This window comes from Zootoca vivipara, chromosome 9 (genome assembly GCF_963506605.1).
Source record: "Zootoca vivipara chromosome 9, rZooViv1.1, whole genome shotgun sequence".
Taxonomy (NCBI): domain Eukaryota; kingdom Metazoa; phylum Chordata; class Lepidosauria; order Squamata; family Lacertidae; genus Zootoca; species Zootoca vivipara.
The window spans coordinates 10,716,800-10,737,018 of record NC_083284.1 but is presented as its reverse complement, the minus strand read 5'-3'; the positions used below and the strand labels follow the sequence as shown (position 1 = coordinate 10,737,018).

The 20,219-nt window shown below is 46.0% G+C and overlaps 1 protein-coding gene across 4 annotated transcripts in view; it reads right to left on the bottom strand.

The window, feature by feature from the left end:
• The window catches only part of SEPTIN11 (septin 11), a 121,756-nt gene that overhangs the window by 36,719 nt on the left and 64,818 nt on the right, over positions 1–20,219 (bottom strand). For all 4 annotated transcript variants that reach the window (XM_060278388.1, XM_035112147.2, XM_035112144.2 and 1 more), the window contains exons 3-5: positions 18,875–19,070; positions 6,910–7,096; positions 1,918–2,079 (exon numbers count right to left, since the gene is read on the bottom strand). In XM_060278388.1, the coding sequence (XP_060134371.1) occupies positions 1,918–2,079; positions 6,910–7,096; positions 18,875–19,070 (545 nt within the window). The remainder of the gene's footprint in view (positions 1–1,917; positions 2,080–6,909; positions 7,097–18,874; positions 19,071–20,219) is intronic.

Genomic DNA, 20,219 nt, shown 5'->3' with positions numbered 1-20,219 from the left:
CTGCCCATCCACCCACCCTACCCACTTCTGTCTCTGGATTCAGAAGGGTAGAAAGCGAAATGCATTTGGCCTATGGGCCCCTACTTACTGAGCACTTTTGCATATGGTCAACTCTTCACTGAGCTTCTAACCATGCAATGCATTAAGACAGACAAGACACGTGGCCCCCTGGCCTGGCCAGAACTTCTGGTGCACTTCATTTCCTCCTGCATTTCCTAAGCTCCAAACCAAAAACCTCAAAACCACACTGGAGCTCTTGGAATCTGCCAGTAAACAGCAGCTGAGCTTGTGCCGAAAAAAGACGCCTAACCCAGCCTGCTTCGCCATAAAAGATGCACTTGGGATTCTTCCCCGTCCTGGATACTGTGTGTTTAGAAACGAGAGCCAAAGCCAAGAGGAAGCTGGGTCTGTTTTCGGTCTCTCGGGACTCGTCCAGGTGGTGTTTTCATTACGCTGTGTGCAATTCTGAAGGGCTGGCTTGCATTTTGGGGGGAGGCCAGGGGCCATGCCCAGCCCGGGGAGGGAGAAGAGCCAAGAGCTGGGCAGATGGGTGGAGAGAGGCTCTCGCTTACAGGCTGTGCAGGACAGCTGCTGTTTGGACATTTCTGTGGCTGAAATAACTGCTTCTCCTCCCTGCTCCCTGTCCCCTTTCCACAAGCACCCACACCGGGGCAGCTTCTACTCCACACTGTGGCTATGGCCAAGCACAACTGCCCTCGGGCAGCCTCCAGCCCCACCTACTTCTCCTCACACATTTGAGCTCTTCTGTCTCTCTCTCACCATTGGTATAGCTGAAGAGCCAGGAAAAGAAGTGTTCCCCATTTACTTTCATTGCAGTGACAAAATGAGAAGTCTAACTCATGGAGGAGAAGGCTCTCCGTAGCTACTAGCCACAATGTTCTGCTCCACCTCCATTGTCAGAGGCAGAGGGCCTCTGGGTGCCCGTTGCCAAGAGCCACTAATCTTACACTCAGGTCCTGCTTGTGGGCATCTCATAAACATCTGGTGTGGGATATTTAAAATGCAGTCAAACCAACAATTCCTGTTTTTCTAGATAGGCAGGGTGCAAATAAATAATAATAATTATTATTAATATTACAGTTATACCTCAGTTCTCAAACATCTCTGCTGATGAACGTTTCGGAACCCAAACGTAAAAACCCAGAAGTAAATGCTTCCATTTTCAAATGCGCCTTGGAAGTTGAACGTCTTCCACTGCATTTTTTTCAATTTTCTCAACTGAGTTTTCAGACAGCCCTTTGTGCCTCGGTTTTCAAATGTTTTGGAACGTGAATGGATTACATTCGAGAACTGAGATACCACTGTATTATTATTATTATTATTATTATTATTATCCTTTTGCTCCACTCTTTCCAGGTAGAGACCAGCACTTTAATGCCTCATGCCTAAGCGGTTTTGGGTATTTTTATTGGCTCTGAGCTTTCATAGTGGAAACCACTCTTTAAAGCTGAATTGGAACAAATGCCAACTGGGTGATGTTTGCACCTATTGAGCTTTAAGGAGCAGTTTTTGCAGAGAAAGCTCCGGAGCAAAAAAAAGGGGCTGGGTGGGTGGGATGGGGCTTGGATATGGAGCTTTAAATTGTGGGCTATGCCTGGAAAGAGTGGAGGAAAGGTTAAGTGTGGATAAGCCCTAGGCTGCATCCAAGGTGTAGTTGGCTTAGAAAGCCAAAGAGTGACACAACACGGCCTGGATGAAAGTTCTAGGTTCAATCCTCAGCATCTCCAGCTGGGTCTGAGAGAGACCTTGATGTGAAACCCTGGAGAAATGTTGCCAGTCAGTGTAGACTGTACTTAGTTAGATGGGCCAGTGGCCTGACTCTACTATAGGGCAACTTCCTATATTCCCATGTCTTTCAAGAGCAGGGATGGAGGACGCAAGGAAAACAAAGCTTACACTCATTGTGGCATTAATCTCGGCCACTGTCTCTTCGTCCGTCGGGAACTGATAGATCTGGACTCCGTTGCTGACCAACTCGCTCATGATTTTGCTTTTGAACTTATGCAACTCGTTTTTTGCAATGGTGTCAGCTTTGGCGATTATGGGGATGATGTTCACCTGCAATGCAAACAGAAAGCTATCAGTCATACTGCAGCAGTGGCTGGTGATGCGATGTGAGGACTCTTCAATGGCAAGCAGGAGGAGAAGAAAGGGGCATGGAAGGGGTGTGAAAAGTCTCCCACTCCCTCTCCCCTCTCACGAGATACTCTTCATGAATTCCATGCAATATTAGACATGACATCCCATGCACCTGGTTGGGCAGGCATTGTAAGTTACAAGTGGAATGATACTACAGCCCTAATATTTAAGAGTGTGCAAAGAACTTTGCATGTGTAACCTTGTAAAGCTATTCCCATATATCCAGCAATTGTGCTCATCGGATGAGGCAGTGCTGAGAGTACTACATACCCCAGAGACTTGCTTAAAGGTAAAGGGACCCCTGACTGTTAAGTCCAGTTGCAAACGACTCTGGGGTTGCAGCGCTCATCTTGCTTTACTGGCTGAGGGAACCACTGTTTGTCTGTAGACAGCTTCTGGGTCATGTGGCCAGCATGACTAAGCCGCTTCTGGCAGAGCAGAGCAGCGCACGGAAATGCCGTTTACCTTCCTGCCAGAGTGGTACCTATTTATCTACTTGCACTTTGACGTGCTTTTGAACTGATAGGTTGGCAGGAGCTCGGACTGAACAACGGGAGCTCACCCCATCACGGGGATTCGAACCACCGACCTTCTGATCAGCAAGCCCTAGGCTCTGTTGTTTAACCCACAGCGCCACCTGCATCCCTATAGAGACTTGCTTACTTTGTATTAAAAACCAGGTTTTTACTGTTGCATTTCCAGCCCTCTGGAATGAGTTACCAGCTGAAAGCAAGACTTGATATTTATACTTAGGTGGAAATTGAAGGTGTTCTTGTTTAAAGAAGACTATCCCTAAAGTGTGACCCAGCTATTTGTGGAATATTAACTGAAATTTTCTTTTAGAAATAGTTTTTAGGAGTCTACATCTTTGCATTTTCTTTTTTCTTTTGGGTAGAGTATCTTTTTTGTATTCTATCCCATTTTATCTTATTGTACAGTATGCTGCTTTGGTAGCCTCTGGCTGTGAAGTGATTTATAAATCTGTGAAACAAGTAAACGAACAACATTGTAAAAGAGAAAGTCAGTATTATTCCCAAACTGCATTGGGGAGGGTGGGGGGAGAGGTTGAGAACTACATGAGTTGCTAAAGTCCCCTGCCCCAGTAAGTTCATAGCAGTGGCAAGGCATACATTGGGTGAAATTCCTGGCGTGAAGCTCATTCGCTCAACCACTTTGCTACACCAGCAAACAGAAATCCACCTTGGAAAAAGATTGTATTCCCCAGGGACAATCACAATCCAAGTCATTGGAACAGGGTGTTAAAAACTACAATGCAAAAACCATACGCAAGGTTATTGCAAGATTGTGCAGTACTTTAAGGGAAAGGGAAATAAGATGAGACAGTGTCAGTAACCAAGTTATAACCTTTGTCACTTTGCTCTGAAAACAGGATAGCATTACGAATCACAGTACAGTCGTACCTTGGTTCTCAAACTTAATCCGTTCCGGGAGTCCGTTTGACTCCTGAAACTGTTCGATAACCAAGGCACGGCTTCCAATTGGCTGAAAGAGCTTCCTGCACTCAATTGGAAGCTGTGTCGGATGTTCAGCTTCCAAAAAAACGTTTGAAAACTGGAACACTTACTTCTGGGTTTTCGGCGTTCGAGAGCCAAAACATCCGAGTACCAAGGCGTTCAAGAACCAAGGTATGACTGTATTGTGTTGAATAAGCAGCTTGCTATCAAGGGCAGGGTGATATCTTCTGCAAACATCCAAAAACGGAACTTTCTGTGACAGCTTGAAAAAAGTCGCTTGATCCAAAAGGAGGAGGAGACAAAGCACACACAGAAAGCCCCCCACAGCATTGGCTGCCCCAATACATTTTGGACGCTTCTGAGCAGCAAATCAAAATGATGCCCCTTTTGTACGAAACCAAACTCATACACAGTTCTCCCTTTTCTTTTTTCTTGCCTGGATAATATTAACCCTTATTATGTGCTGGAATATCTCCCATTGGATATGAAAGCAAGTCCAGCTCTGCTAAGTTGGAACAGAGAAGCTCCCGGCAGAGAAAGGCCACTTGGCACTTGAACGCTGAGCTCTGATTATTTGACAAGGAAGAACTGCAGCTGCTTCCTGCCAATTATGGCAGGGGTGTGGAACTGGCAGGCCAAATCCTTAATTCCCCACACCCTGCAGACCAGGTCTGGCAGATACCTGTCGATCCCCTGACATCAGGCAGCAAGCCCTCTGGAAGCCCACTTGCAGGGGCCGTTTAGATTCCATCCCTGAAAATGAACGGAGCAGGGCTCACTGACAGCAAGCCCCCTCAGCTGCACAAGGGAGTCCCCTGTATGGGGATCTCCTCAGTGCAAGCAATTCCGGTGGGGTTTACTGTCAGCACCAATCAGCTGATCTGCACCATCAGGGAGCCCTGCTTGCAAAGGAACTAGCTGGAGCTCGCTTTAAGCTCCCAGTTGTTCTATTGGAGCCATGCCTGGTACCTGGCATCAGGTGTGGGGTAGGTGGGAGTGGTTTTCAGGAAACTGGCATTGTGGGAAGAAATGGGACTCATGCCAGGCCTAATTTAGGGCACCTAACACCTGCCATTCCACAAGGCCAATTGCCACTGCCCTCGATGGTGGCTATAGCATTTAAACCTGCCCCAAGCTATTCTCTTCACACAGCTATCACCCATAAAAATGCCAGGCAGGCAGATCTAACTACGCTTCTTTCATGTCATGTGTACCGTCTATTTTGTTCAATGCAAAGCCAAGCCAAGCTTTCCAGGTGATGGAATTCAGGTTATAAAGTTGTGGTGAATGAAGACCTTATCAAATACTCTTGAATGTGAATTACAAACCTTTGTGTAGCCCATCTTCTAATTTCCTTCTTTTATTTTTCTTAATTGGCTACACCGGCAGTGAAACAGGTAAGATCCACCAATTTGCATTTCAGAGCAAAGGAGTTGGCCATAAATAGAAGTCACACACAAGTAGCTGTTTCCTCTCTGCTTTCTACAGAGGTGGTAAACAGGAAATGCTGTATGTCACCCAGACTGTAGTAACGCATTTCAAACAAAAGGAGATAGCGCAATCGTGAATTTGAATTCTAAGAGCCTTTGAGCTTCTTGGGTGCTGCTATCTGTGCACACATGAATATTCTGAATGTGAGCTGGAAAGAAGATAGTTCAGCTGCATATGGAAAGCTGTTTTAAATCTGCCAGAGGCTCAGTGGTCTGGTTCTGAGAGAATTTAAGTGAATAAACCTATGCACATCTCGAGATCATGTGGTCCCCGTCCACAGACACAACTGCAAGGAGGAGATCAGAAGCTTGCATTTCACTCATTTTTTATTAGCTCTATCATTGCATCGTAATGATCATTACCATTGTCATTATCATAACAATGGTTTGTTGAAACAATCCTACTTCGGTAAAGCTAAGTTTGAAGTTGGCACACTTCAGTAAGCCACAGTTAAGGCAAACCACAGTTTCTTCTGTGTTCAGACATGATGCTAAAATGAGAACAACCAAAAATGGAAGAGAATGATGCTGGAAGAAGGGAGGGGAAAGTCCAAGGCTTGCACAGGCTCATTTGCATAACAACAATCCACAGTTTACCATAACAGTCAAGCAAGACCACTAAACAGTCTTAGGAAATATCACTTGTTTTTCAGATTAGTTTCCTATGCATAAAGTGGGAACAATAGTCACAGGGTTGCTGGGAAACAGAACAGATCAGGGCTGCAGTTGCAACACCTACTTACTTAGCAGAAAGTCCTACTGGGTCCTATGAGACTTTCTTCTATATAAATACACAAGGTTGTGCAAAAGGTAAAGCATCTTGAGGACTTTCCCTAGTGCTATGTAAGTGATTCACAATATGCTCCCAGGGCCACAAACTGGGTTTCTCTCTTGCTTTATGAGGTCAGTCATTTGTAAGGAAAAAGAAGGAACCACACATAAGCAACAAGGTTAAGGACTGCTTAGATGCAATTTCCTTCCATAAAACCAGAGGATTTATTTTTTTATATAAAAAAAACAACAACCCTGGTAGAGATGATGTTAATATTGACCCAGTTACAGGTAGGTAGCCGTGTTGGTCTAGATCGAAGTAAAATAAAAAATTCCTTCAGTAGCACCTTAAAGACCAACTAAGTTTTTATTTTGGTATGAGCTTTCGTGTGCATGGGTATCTGAAGAAGTGTATCTGAAGAAGTGTGCATGCACACGAAAGCTCATACCAAAATAAAAACTTAGTTGGTCTTTAAGGTGCTACTGAAGGAATTTTTTATTTTAATATTGACCCAGAAATCAACTACAGACAGTGCTCGACAATCCTCTTATATTACATAAACTCCCTTCCTGTGGGTGTTGCTAATCCTTATTTGGAAGAAAAGCAAAAAACAGAACAAAAACTTGTGCCAAAATTAAAGGCCTTATTTTAGGCAAATGTCTATTCTGGGGGGCTGGGGGGCAGAATCTGGAATCATTTTAAAAAATACTTTTTAAAGGAGCATTTCAGTTGATTAACTGTAGGTTTTAAGAAGTAAATCTTAAGGCACAATTTTTTTTGAGGGGGGGGGGAGCAAGGAAGCACATTGAGGGCGAAACAACATATTAAGTGGCACCAGCCACAGTTTCAGAATCCTGCCCCTCCACCTCTCACTCTCAAAGCTTCTTACCATTAAGTGAATTAGCATGGCATTTTTATTTCGCTCCACAATTTTCCACAACAGAAATCTGCTTCACTATTATAATTGTACAACTAGCAAGCCAAGGTCTCATCAAGGTGAGAAGTGGAGTACCTTACTATCGAGCTTCTTCATGGTGACCAGATCAAGAGATTTCAGCGAGTGGCCGGTAGGTGCGATGAAATATAAGCAAGCGTGAATCCTGGTGTCGTGGTAATTAAAGAGGGAGCGTTTTATCTTCAGCTCCTCCTGCAGGTAGGCTTCAAACTGGGCATCTATGTATTCCACAATGGGCTTGTAGCTGAAAACAGAAGAATCACATTTCAAACCCGGGTGCAACTGCCATTAGAGGGTTTTCGTCAAGGTGACTTCCAGTGCAGGTATGAGACCAGTCTTCCCCTCAAACACACCAAAACCAAAAGCCAAGATATCAACAGGAGAGGAAGAGGATTAGGTTTCTTTCCACGTTCTTCAACCACCCCCTGTCTGCCATCTTGTGTAATCATGGCAAGCACAGGTCAAGATGGTGGGAAGAGTTGGCAAGAGTTTTCTCAAGTTTCACATAGTAGGCTGCTGGCTGGCACCCTACGCAGGGCAGATAGGTATTACCGGTACTACCGTGTTTCCCCCTTTTTAATACGTAGTCAAAAAGTAAGCCATGGCAGGGTTTTTAATCATTTGAGAAATGTAAGACATACCCCGAAAATAAGCCATACTTCCGCGATGTGCGGAGCAAGACCACTGAGCGCCCCAACCAGCTAGAGGGACCCAGCATGCTGGCTGCAACAGGAGGAGGAAGCCTGCTGGGTTGGGTCGGTGCCTGGAAGCGGCGGCGGCCCGGAAGCGGCGGTGGCAATGCCGATAAAGCGTGCAGCAGTGCCGCACGGAGCACCGAGGGCACAAGCCAGCAGGACCCAGCTCCTGCAATGCCGGCCGCAGCAGGAGGAAGAAGCTGGCTGCAACAGGAGGAGGAAGCCTGCCGGGTCGGGTCGGTGCCCGGAAGCGGCGGCGGCCCGGAAGCGGCGGCGGCAATGCCGATAAAGCGCGAAGCAGCGCCGCACAGAGCACCAAGGGCACGAGCGTCAGGAGGAAAGAGAGAGGGGCTCGTTGCTTGCGGAGGGAAAAGCGTGGGCTCGTTGCAGGTTTACCTCACAGCTGAGGGGGCAGCAGGGGCCAAGCACCTTCCCACCCCTCCCCAGAGCCCAGCCCTCAGGCTGCTCCCCTCAGGAAATGCGGCTCTTCCCGTCCCCGAGGAGAGCCGCCGGCCCTGGAGCGCCTCTCTGCCGCCTGAGGCTCTCGAAAGGCCGCCTCAGAAGCGGGCAGCTCCCTTACGCCATCTCCGTATCCCGCCGGTGGCGTTACTCAACCCGTTCGGCAGGACTGCCCCCGCCCCCGCCTCTTTGCAGAGTTTGTGCAGCTTGTGCGGCTCTGCCTAACTTCTTGTGCGGCAGGCAGGCGGGCATCCTCCCATCGGCGCGGCGAGCTCAGCAGAATCGGGTGCTGCAACTCGGAAGCCGGCCAGGTGAAGCTTAGCTGCCAATCAAAAGGACAGGGGTGTACGCAAGACGTTCTCCTTAGTTGCTTGGACCAGTTTGGTGATGGTGATAATGATGCCCTTTGTTGAATCGGTAGAATTGTAGAGTTAGAAGGGACCCTCGGGGGTCATCTAGTCCAACCCCCTACAATGCAAAAATCTCAGCTAGGTCATAGATGGCAGGTGGCCATCCAGCCTCTGCTTAAAAGCCTCCAAGGAAGGAGAGCCCTTGACTCAGGATGGGTAGGAGGGGAAAGGGAGAGAATAGAAGAGGCAGAAAACGGAAAGGACCATAACAAAGTGGCAGAGCACCCTGTGCTCTGTATGCATAAGGATCCCAGGTTTAACCCCCAGGTACCCCCAAGTTTGAAATCCTGGAGAGCTGCTGCCAGCCTGGTTGACAGCAATAATGGTAGAGGACACACGTAGCATTAAAAAATCCCAGTTTCAATTGCTGCAATTGCTTGCTATGTATTATGTATTGTATTTAAATAATCACCTTATTTTCTTGTTTCATTTAATGGATGTTATGTACATCATGTTGTGCATTATGTTACAGTATTATGTTGTAAAACCTGGATAGCTCAGTTGGCTAGAGTGTGGTGCTGATAATGCGCGTGGAAGAGAGTGCTGAGCATCCTGAGCCAGTGGGACCCAGTTGTACCGGCACTTTAAAAAAAAGAAGAAAAAAAAGACACCCCCTGAAAATAAGCCACCGTGTGTTTTTTGAGGGGAAAAAGTTATAAGACGGTGTCTTAAAAAAGGGGAAACACGGTATGTCTGAAAAATGTGACCCAGCCTGCACACTTGGTCTGCACTCACACTATAAATAACTTTATAAAGCACATTCGAAGCACATTTTCCCCTTCAAAGAATTCTGGGCACTGTAGTTTGCTAAAGCTTACTGGGAATCATAACTCTCTGATGGATAAACTACAGTGCCCAGGATTCTTTGAAGGAAATAATATACTTCAAAGGTACACTGTGAATACAAGCCTTACCATTTTTGCCCTTTGCTTTCTAGGTCCACGCTTCAAAGTGCTGTGTCTGAAGGCTTTCCTTTTGCCCCACTGCTTTCCCCAGGAAAACCCGGCTGAATAGGAACAAATGGCAATTCGGGTTTTCTGCAGACTGTCATTGGGTCTGATTATTATTTTTATTTGTTGGTTTGTTTTATTATTTATTGACTGTCTGGAGACAAGACAACCGCGTCGTGTGCCAATAGCAGTGACCAGAGGAGGAATGACCGCTGGGAGGAGCAGAAAGGGAAGAAACGCCGTGGTGCATCTCACAACCGTACACCTTAACCTGCCCCAGCTGCAACATAACATGTCTCTCCCTGCATTTCAAGGGGTTGGACTAAATGACCCTTGGGGCCCCTACAGCCACAGTAGGTGCTGCAACCTGCCAACAGTTTGACTTCATCCCCCAAAGGTGCTGTCCTCCATTGATCTGTTAGTTGTAGTAGCACACAGTCCTTCATCCAAAGATCTCAGGGAGGTTTGCAGCATAAAAATACAAGATAATGTGATTAAAAAATATGATTCTATGGTGTTTTGCAGGGAAAACTAAAACAAAAAAAGTGTTCAAGACACAGAGCTTTAAAATATGGATCTGTCCCTAGAAATGTGGCACAAAAGAAGTCTGGGTGAACGCTTATTCATCCACAGCCAAGGGGGTCTCTAAATTATGTGGCAATGTCCCCCCCGACCTTTGAATAGCCTTTTATAGCAGATCAACTTGGGGCAAGGGAACCTGCTTACGTGCTGACTGGGTCCTGAATTCTGTGCTTTTACAGAGATACTGCCCACAGCTGGCTGTTCAACTGAAGATGAACCTTCTTTGTCAAAACAGTTTGTAATGAGCTGGGAGCTGCTGTGATTGAGTGCCCGGCTATCAGGACATCCCGTTTGTACGCTGGGAGCTAAATTAAAAACCTGCTAATTCCCCCCACAGCTGTTCCCCATGTCCTGTTCCTTGGTTTTAAAGGGGAGAGGAGGTTTTATACAAGGAGAACGACAGCCTACAGCAAATCTCAATCTTAAAAAGAGAGATTTAGTGATTAAAAACAGAAAACTTGTGTTTCTGGGATTGCAAAAAAATATTATTATTTTGCTAGAGTGTAATGAGAGGCAGTTAAGACAACCAAATGCATTCCGGGGAGAAGGCTTTGAGCTGCAGTTTTGTGCCTAAGGCATTAAGTGCAAAAAAACATTTTGGGTCAAGTAGGATAACACTGTGGTTGACAACTCTCAAAATTGTATGAACGACAAACCTCCAGCCATTGGCCCCTCGTAAGCCAAAGCAAGATATATTCTTCAGTTCCAGGGTCAGAGGTCTGGGCTTGTTAATTGCTGGATTGTTTGAATCCTGGTATCTTTGGTAGTTTGATGTTTTGTTTTCATTTATGTTATCATATTGTTGGTTGACAGTTCTTGTATGGCGTGTTATATTGTTGGTTTTGTGGTGTGCCTTTTAAAATACTGCAAGGGACCACCGTGGCAACCATCATGTTGAAGGGCAGAACACTAATTTAGTAAGTAAGAATTAATAATAGTCGTAGTACATGAAAGAGTGCCCTCCCGCACCAAAGACACTCATGCGGGCCGACAGCTAACAAGGAAGATGGTGTTTCCTGCTTGGCAGGGGGTTGGACTGGATGACCCTTGTGGTCTCTTCCAACTCTATGATTCTATGATTCTATGAATAGGGCTGTGAACATGTAAAAAGTAGGGGAAAGTGAAGAGGGTTAGTGGACAAGGTTCCCTTCAGATGTCAGCCCCAAGATGGCTTTGATATGCAGTTTTAGGAATTTGACCTTTCCTGTCACATAAACTGAGATTCTCAGGAGGCCAAACTCTGCTCCAGATTCCATACTTCATGCTGGGCAGTTGTGCAGAAGACCCACAGCCAAATTTCTGACAGGGCCTCATAGCATGAGGGCATGGTGCGGAGGACTGCAACGCCTGTGTCTGTGGCCTTTTGCATCACTGTGGAATGTGAATACTGAGCTAAGGAGAAGCACGAAAGGGGTGGGGTGGGAAACTGGGAAAAGAAGGGGGGAGAGCAAAGGAGCAGCTGGTGGCTGGGAGAAGCCGGAGGCAAGCAAAGGGGAGCGAAGCGAAAGGACTATAAAAAGAGGCGGGCAGAGGAAAAGCAACGCTATGTCCAAACGCTCACAATGTGGCAGGGAAGGTTGAGGGCCCTCTGCACTTTTAATAACTAAAGATTCTGTGGCCAGGCAATCCAAAGCCTGAATCAAGAAGTGCTGATAATGCAAATGAGCCCAACTCATAATGTAACTGCATTTTTAAATATACTTTATGCTGGTTTTGCTGATCATGCTGGGGGGGGGGGTTTAAGGAGCTCCGTGGAGATGTTCCTCAGCCACCCTTCTGGCTGCTAAGGCATGCATTGCCAATACATGCACTTTCAAGCCTCTATCAACAGACATTAGGGACTAGGAACTTTCTCAATTAAGTACATGAAAATAGATTCTCAAGAAAAACAGAATTGTGCGCACAATATAACCAGTGTTTGAAATTAGCCAGGCGCCAGGTGCATTTTGCTACTGGCATAGGTCCATTTCGGACTATGTGGAGATTTCTGGGCACCAGGTTGGTGACTGCAGTTTAAAAGGACTGGATGGCCCTTGTGGTCTCTTCCAACTCTATGATTCTATGAAAAGCTTCTGCCTTAGTCCATCATTAATACCATTTCCATTTCCGCTCTGTGTGTTTCTCCTTTCTGCACTGGGAAAAGTGAACTGTTGTAAGAACAAGTTACAGCCAAGCATTGTAGTTGAGACCATAGAATCATAAAATTGCAGTGTTAGAAGGGACCCAGAGGATTATTTAGTCCAACCCCCTGGTGAACAGGCATTCCGTTGTGGCGACCGCAACCTAGATTCAAGGTGCCATTTGGAGCCTAGCTTATATACCCGAGTTTCTAACACTGAATATAACATTCCGCGCTCCTTCTGCACTCCCACAGAACTGAGGCATGGGCAAAGACAGCTGTAGCTCAGGACACACAAAAGAAAATACTTCTACACAACATCAGGATTCCTGCTTCGGACAAAGGCTTGCAGCAAAAGCCGCAGCATCCAAAGGAAGCCACTCTCCTACAGAAGACAGATGACCTGCAAATAACAGGTAAAAATATAAGGTGAGCCTGTTGGATCTGGCCAATGTCCCATCTAGTTCTCACAGCGGCTGACCAGCAGTGTTCGAAATTCCCACTGTTCTAAGGCACATTTTGCAACAGGGAATTTCTGAGCAGTTTCTGAGCTCTGGGCGCAGTACTGCGCCTAATATTTCAGATAAAAGCTGCAGAGTGGGAAGAAAGGAGGACCTTTCTCTGCCTCCCCACTTCTAGCTACTCTCTGAAGTGTGGAGAAGAGACCCTCTTAAGAATATTAGGGGGGTGGGCAGGGGAAGGATTAGACCATATGAAAAATGAACGTAATATTTTAGCTGCAGTCCATTCATTTTCAGCTTTGCATTCTCGTTATAGAAAAAGCACGCCTAGACATTCTGTTGCTGCCCCCATAACCTAGGTTTAAGGTGTCCTTTAGCTCCTGGCCTTCATATCTCAGTTTCTAACACTGCCGACCAGATGCCTGTGGGAAGCTAGCAAGCTGAACATGAGCGCAACAACCCTCTGCCCACCTGTGAATCCCAGCAACTGGTATGCCATGACGTCTCAGAAACTCTGTGGTTTGTTCCCCCACTCTCCAGTTCTTTGTCCCTCACTCCCTTTGCCCACATGTTCTAGAGATAACTGTATTGCTTTGTTTCTATGGCATAAGGCGGTGCTTCAGAGTTCCTGTAACCACAATCAAAATTGCTCTCCTTGTCTGTGCTCTTACTGCCAACACCTCAGACTTGAACATAGCCTAGGTTGGCCTGATGCTGAGACCCTACCTGCTCGCAGACTGTCTCGCCAGAGTGGTGCATGCTCTAGTTATCTCCTGCTTGGACTACTGCAATACGCTCTACGTGGGGCTACCTTTGAAGGTGACCCAGAAACTGCAACTAATCCAGAATGCGGCAGCTAGACTGGTGACTGGGAGTGGTCGCTGGGACCACATAACACCGACCCTGAGAGATCTGCATTGGCTTCCGAGCACAATTCAAAGTGTTGGTGGTGACCTTTAAAGCCCTAAACGGCCTCGGTCCTGTATACCTGAAGGAGCGTCTCCACCCCCATCGTTCAGCCCGGACACTGAAATCCAGCCTCAAGGGCCTTCTGGTGGTTCCCTCATTGCGAGAAATGAGGTTACAGCGAACCAGACAGAGGGCCTTCTCGGTAGTGGCGACCGCCCTGTGGAACGCACTCCCATCAGATGTCAAGGAAATAAGCAGCTGTCCTATGTTTAAAAGACATCTGAAGGCAGACCTGTTTAGGGAAGTTTTTCATATTTAACACTGTATTGTTTTTAACACTCGATTGGGAGCTGCCCAGAGTGGCTGGGGAAACTCAGTCAGGTGGGCAGGGTATAAATAATAAATTATTATTATTATTTCTTCCCCAGCTCTGCAACCAGATATCCTTTGCAGAGGGAGCCAGCACGGTGCAGTCATTGCAGCGGGGGGGGGGGGGGGAGTTTTTTCGAATCAAGTAACACATTCCCTCCTGTGTGACTTTGCCCATGGTTGGGCCAGAGGCATAAATGGGTGGAGCAATGAATATCTATCTAGATCTATACACATACATACAACCACCCACACCCCTTTATACAGTTGTCTAGTTTTATGCCAGGGGTCGGCAACCGAACGCCCATGGGCCATAAGCCACAAGCGGCCCATGGGGGTCATTTAACCGGCCCATGGACACCCCCTGCCCACTCGGGGACCCCTGCCACCCACTCGGTAGGCTCCCATGTGCCGCGCTAAACCGTCACGGAACGGAGCAGGGACCGCCTTCCACAATGCTGGGAGGCTTCCCATTGGTTGCAGGAAGCTCCTGCAGCCAATGGGAAGCTGCACACACCTCCTCTGTGCCGGAAGGAGCGTTTGTGCATGTGCACATGTTCAGGCCCACCGCAGCATCTGCAGGACCGTGAACTGGCCCAAACTGCAAAAACTTTGCTGACACCTGTTTTATGCCGACACCTCCGCCCTGCATCCAGGTAAGCAAGAGGCATCGTTGGGAGTTCAAGGACCCAATTAAACCAGGCAGAAACACCCAGGCAGGGTACAATGCAGGCTTGGGGAGGGGTTTGGACTGAGGCAAGTCTTGACGGCCAGATACAGAGTCCTGGAGGGGCACATTTGGGCCTGAGGTTCCTCACAGATTAGGAGCGGCATGAGCTGCGTGACAGTTGACAGCTCTAGGCCAGCCACTGCATTTCCAGCCTAACCAACCTCATGGGATGGTTGTGAGGATAAGGAACCATGTGGGTGAATGGAGGCCTCAATATGCAACCATGCCAATGGTGCCAGGGACTGCGCTATACCCTTCTCCTTCCATGTGCTGTGGCAGCTGCAGCATCTCACCCACCTTTATGGAAACCTCACTTTCAGAATGGGTTAAAAAGCAGGCATCCTCGAAATTCTTCCCCACAAGCCACACATTCCAAGAATTCCTTGCTAAAGCTTATTTCCTATTTAGGAAAGTTTAGATGAAGTCATTATAAATAGCTTTGCCGCCAGATGTAGCACAGTCAGCAAACTGCAGGCATTTAAAGTTCAGCTACGACATGCGTCCCCCAAACTGGTTTTGAAACAAACTTAAGCATTCTTGGGTTTCCCGTGTGGAAATAGCCCTGCCAGCTAAACTGGTTTTTAAAAGGAGATAGTAAGAGACGTAGCCATTCAAACAACATGTTCTGGGTTTCAGGTAACATGCAAACACTGAAACGAATTGTTTCAAGAAATGTTTTGGCGAGGCTCACCACCTATGGGAGTGGCTCGCCCATTTCACTTGTGGCTATGCAACTGAAAATCCTCTTGCTTGTTTACTTGATTATGTTTTTAAAAATGTATATATTGATTTCGTAGAAGGTAAGGCTACACATCAAAAATAACACAAACACCAGGAGAGAAGTCCCCCAGAATTGTAAAAATGAATAAAAGACAAAACATAAGTTAGTGTTTAGTCTGATTATTATTTTGCCTCCCTTCACAGGTTCCATATACAGTGGTCCCTCGGCTTACGAACTTAATCCGTTCCGAATGCACATTCGTAGGTCGAAAAGCTCGTAAGTCGAAACGCGGCTTCTCATAGGAAAAAAAATATTTGGAAAAATTCGCAAGTCGAGGAAACTGCATGTAAAGCTGCCAATGGCTTCCGTTCGGATGTAGAAAAATTCGTAAGCGTGCGGCCATTTGTCCCCTTCGTAAGTCGAAACCTACGGATGCTGAGCCATTCATAAGTCGAGGGACCACTGTACTTGATCACATATTGGTCAAATATTAGGAGTCCAGCAGCGCTGCACTACGCTCTACGTAGGTTAAGAAAGCTTGTTATGCATAGGTTCCCCTCAGCGGCTTACATTTAAAGCACTCTCCAACTGGGATACAAATCCTCTAAAACAGAGCTTTCCAAACTGTGTGTCGCGATCCATTAAGTGTGTCGGCTGCAGTGTGTAAGGTGTGTCAGGCAAATGCTTCCTGCGCTCCTCCCAGGGGCCGGAAAGAAGTCAGTTTAAAATAACAACAATTTATTTATTTATTCCCCAGCCACTTTGGGCAGCTCCCAACAGAATAATAAGAATGAAGAAGAAGAAGAAGAAGAAGAAGAAGAAGAAGAAGAAGAAGAAGAAGAAGAAGAAGAAGAAGAAGAAGCGGCGATTAAAAAAAATCAAACATTAAAAACTTCCCTAAACGGAGCTGCCTTCAGATGTATTCTATAAGTCTGGTAGTTGTTTATTTCCTTGACATCTGAAGGGAGGGCATTCCACAGGGTGGGCGGCGCCACCACCGAGAAGGCCCTCTGCCTGGTTCCCTGTAACCTTACTTCTTGCAGGAAGGGAACTGCCAGGAGGCCCTCAGAGCTGGACCTCAGTGTCTGGGCTGAATGATGTGTGTGTGTGTGTGTGTGTGTGTGTGTGTAGACGCTCCTTCAGGTATACTGGGCCGAGGCCATTTAGGGCTTTAAAGGCCCGATTTGCTAGTAAAACTGAATTACTGTGTCACAAAATGATGCATGTCTAAAAAGTGTGCCACCCGTTTGGAAAGCTCTGCTCTAAAATACTGCTAGCACCGACAACACTGATGAGAATGTCTTGTGCTGCCTGAAAGAGAAGCCCATCTTTGGCTGACCTTGTGACAAACACGGGTACTGAACGCAGCCCTGGGTAATCAAGCTGCATGGCCACAGAAGACCCACCAGCATGCATAAAACTGGAAAAGACAAAGGAAAGTCTTGAAACGGGGTGCATCTTGTGATCCTGATCTCCCCCCCCCCCAGACCTGCCTTCTTCAGAAACTGGAGACTACGCATATGCTCCACAAGTGGTCTCCGTCACATTGTGCACATTGTAAGCAATCAGCGTTGACGTCTTAGAGCTCGTCCTGCTCTGAGCTTAGAGAGAAGAACCCCCTTGTAAATCACTAAGTGAGCCAGTAAAGCCCAAGCCAGGGCAGGAGACTAATTGCAGCCGCGATGCTTAGCTTGCGACCGTTTGGGACAAGCGCCCAATTGTGACAAGGCGCAGGGGAGGCAACCGCTCTCCCATTCACTCCGCGGGTCATAGCGAGAGCCCTGCTGTACACTCTTGAACAAAGGAGGTCTTGACAGATGAGGGGAGACAATGCTGCTTCTGGCTCTTGCTGAATGAAATCAGATGCAAAGCGGTTCAGGAGACAAAGTGGCAACACATTTCCATATGGAACACCTGCTTCTGGGGGGGGGGCTTTTCATTTTAAAAGTCCTTTCCCCTTGCACATATGTGCCGCTTCAAAAAATAAGAGCTGTTTCAGTGCGTGTGTACACACACACAATACACACACATCCAGGCTTGATGAAGGGAGAGGAGAGTTCAGCAAGGAGGGCTGAAATTCCCAGTAAGGTTTGAAATCTAGGGCCCCGTCCGCACATTTAAAGCACTTTAAGCAGACACTGCTTCCTACCAAAGAATCCTGGGAACTGTAGTTTGCTAAAAATGCAGAGAGTTATTAGGGGACCCTTATTTCCCCTCAGAGAGCTACAATTCCCAGAGTTCCCTGGGAAGGAGGATTGATTGCTAAACTCAGGGCTTTTTTTCCAGCCAGAACTTAGTTCTGAAGGCAGCCCTGTTTAGGGAGGCTTTTAATGTTTAATAGATTATTGTATTTTATTTTTCTGTTGGAAGCTGCCCAGAGTGGCTGGAGAAACCCAGCCGGAAGGGCGGGGTATAAATAAATCAAGCCCTACATATATTAAGCAAAACAGAAACATTGTCACCTACTCCCACCCCCATCCACCCTCCCACCCCCCTATCTACCTCATTTCCCCTCTTTCTTCTTAGTGTCTTAACAAATGAAACTCATTTGCAAAAATGACACATGTTAAAATATGAGAGACACTGCACACACCTTTGTAATTCAAGAAATCTTTAATAAAAATATTTAATAATAATAATAATATATTTATTATTATTAAATATTTTATTAAAGATAACAATATATTATTATTATTATTATTATTATTATTATTATTATTATTATTATTATTATTATTATTATGGCACCTCTCAGGTGGACACCATTGCCGTTATAAGAGAACAAGGGAGGCATTTGTGGTGAGTTCCGGCACCTCTTTTTCTAGAAAAATAGCACTGGTTAAACTGCTTTGGGAGTTGTAGTGGGTGAAGAGGGGTCTGCTAATAAGTCTCGGCACCCTTAATAAACTACATATCCCATAATTCTCAGGGGGAAGTCATGCCTGTTTAAAGTGGAATCAGTCTTCTAAATGTATGGTGTGAATGGGGCACTGATATTATTATATATTTACTGAAACCCCACCATTTTCCCTGACAGGACTCAAGTTGGCTTACAAATAAGAACAGCTGAGAACATAGAAAAATCAATCGTCAAAAAACCCCAAAATGGACAGAATCAAAATTATATACATATATAAGATCTGTTTTAAAACATACCAATAATTACAATAAAAACACGGCACCAGCCCTTTTAAGTAAAAAGCAGTCAATTTGCCAAAAGCCTGCTTGGACGACAAGGCCTTCACCTGCCGGTGGAGGGAGCCAGTCCAGTTTCTCCAGGGAGGGAGTTTCAAAGTCTAATGTGCAAAGGTAAGACTCATCACATCCATTGTTCCACTTAAATCTGAGTCTGCCTCTGCCCCAAATGGATAAGTCAAAAGTTGTCTGTGTCATAGTATCTTTCTCACAGAGGGCTGTGCCACCTCAAAAGGCAATTGGGGAGAAATCGCATGCTTGAAAAGCATACCACATTTCATCCTGCAGATCAGAGACAAATCGAACATGTAAACTTTCCACCGAAACCTTCCAGCACGAGGAAAGCCTACATGTGTGATTTCTCTCTACTCTGCAAAGCGCTTGACCCTTCAAAGATTAGTCTGGAGCAGCCTTAATGCTACCTGTCATCTTTGTTGATCTGGTCTCCAAATCCCACCGTGTCAACGATCGTCAGCTTCAGGCGGACGTTGCTCTCCTGAAGTTCGTAACTCCTCGCTTTCAACCGCACGCCAGGCTCGTTGTGAGTGGCCGGGTCGCTTTCAAACTTTGTGTTGAACAGGGTGTCCATGAGCGTCGATTTGCCAATGCCAGTTTCCCCTGAAAAGGACCACATTCGGGTTAGGAGTCTGAGAAGCCCATAGCCACTACCTTTAGCCTCCCAATGACTTCCTTCCTGGCGTCCAAATCAAGGATATTCTGCTTAAATGAGACATTAGAATTCCAAAGATACAGGAATGGGGCAAGGCAAGCATTGCTTAGGAATGAGACTCCATGGTCTGCTAGATTAAGTAATTTATAGTTCAAATCCTAACTTTGCAAAGAGGTCAAAGCTGGGCAAACTTCAGGCTTGCAGAAGCTACTTCATTTTTTTTACCAGGACTCTTTAAGTTGACTAACGGGAGTAAAGAGCAGAAGTCATAGGTTTGAGTCCTACTTGGAGCAGACCCAGTGAAATTAATGGACATGAGGCTATTCATGTTTTTTAACTTCACTTGGTCTACTCTGAGTAGAGCTAACACTGAATGCAGCATGTACACTCAAGCTCAGGAGCTTGTTTCAAATACTAGACCTGGCATTTTGTTGCTGCTACTGTTAAAACAAGTGAGAGTCAGAATTCCTCGGGACTCAGGCTGCTTTAGTTTATAAACCAGCATGTTCAGGTCACACAGTTAAAAGTGCATTTGGCACTCCTGTGCAACAAACTGGACTTTCTGCGGTAAGGAAAGTGAGGGGGAAATACACTGGAGAGTGGGGTTTTTTTTTAATGTTAACTTGTGGGACTTACTTTTGCCTGGCAAACGAGAACTGGGAAGAGGTTTATTATTGCCTGGACAGACACAATTGTTTCTTTTTTAAAAGAGAGGTTGCTATTTGTGAGCTATACACAGGTTTGCATTGCTTCAAAAATCTGCAAGACCTATTTCATCAGTTCTCAATTAAAATTGCAGCCAAAAGTTACATCAAATCAGAAGTCTACAACTGCTAGAAGCTAGTCCTGGACCAGCACCGACACACACACATTTTGTCTTTCCATTGAGATACATGTTATTGGACAAAGGAATCAATTAGCATGCCATTTCTTATTTTCCTTTAGCAGGAAAAAATTAGCACTGGGTTTCAGCCTTAATCGGTTTAGCTGGAAATGGGTGAGAGGGCCCAGAATTTAATAGAGAAAGGCTAAATTTAAATCGGCAGGGCTGGGAGTTTATGGGCACGTTTACTCATTTATTTTTTGGAGATCATTTT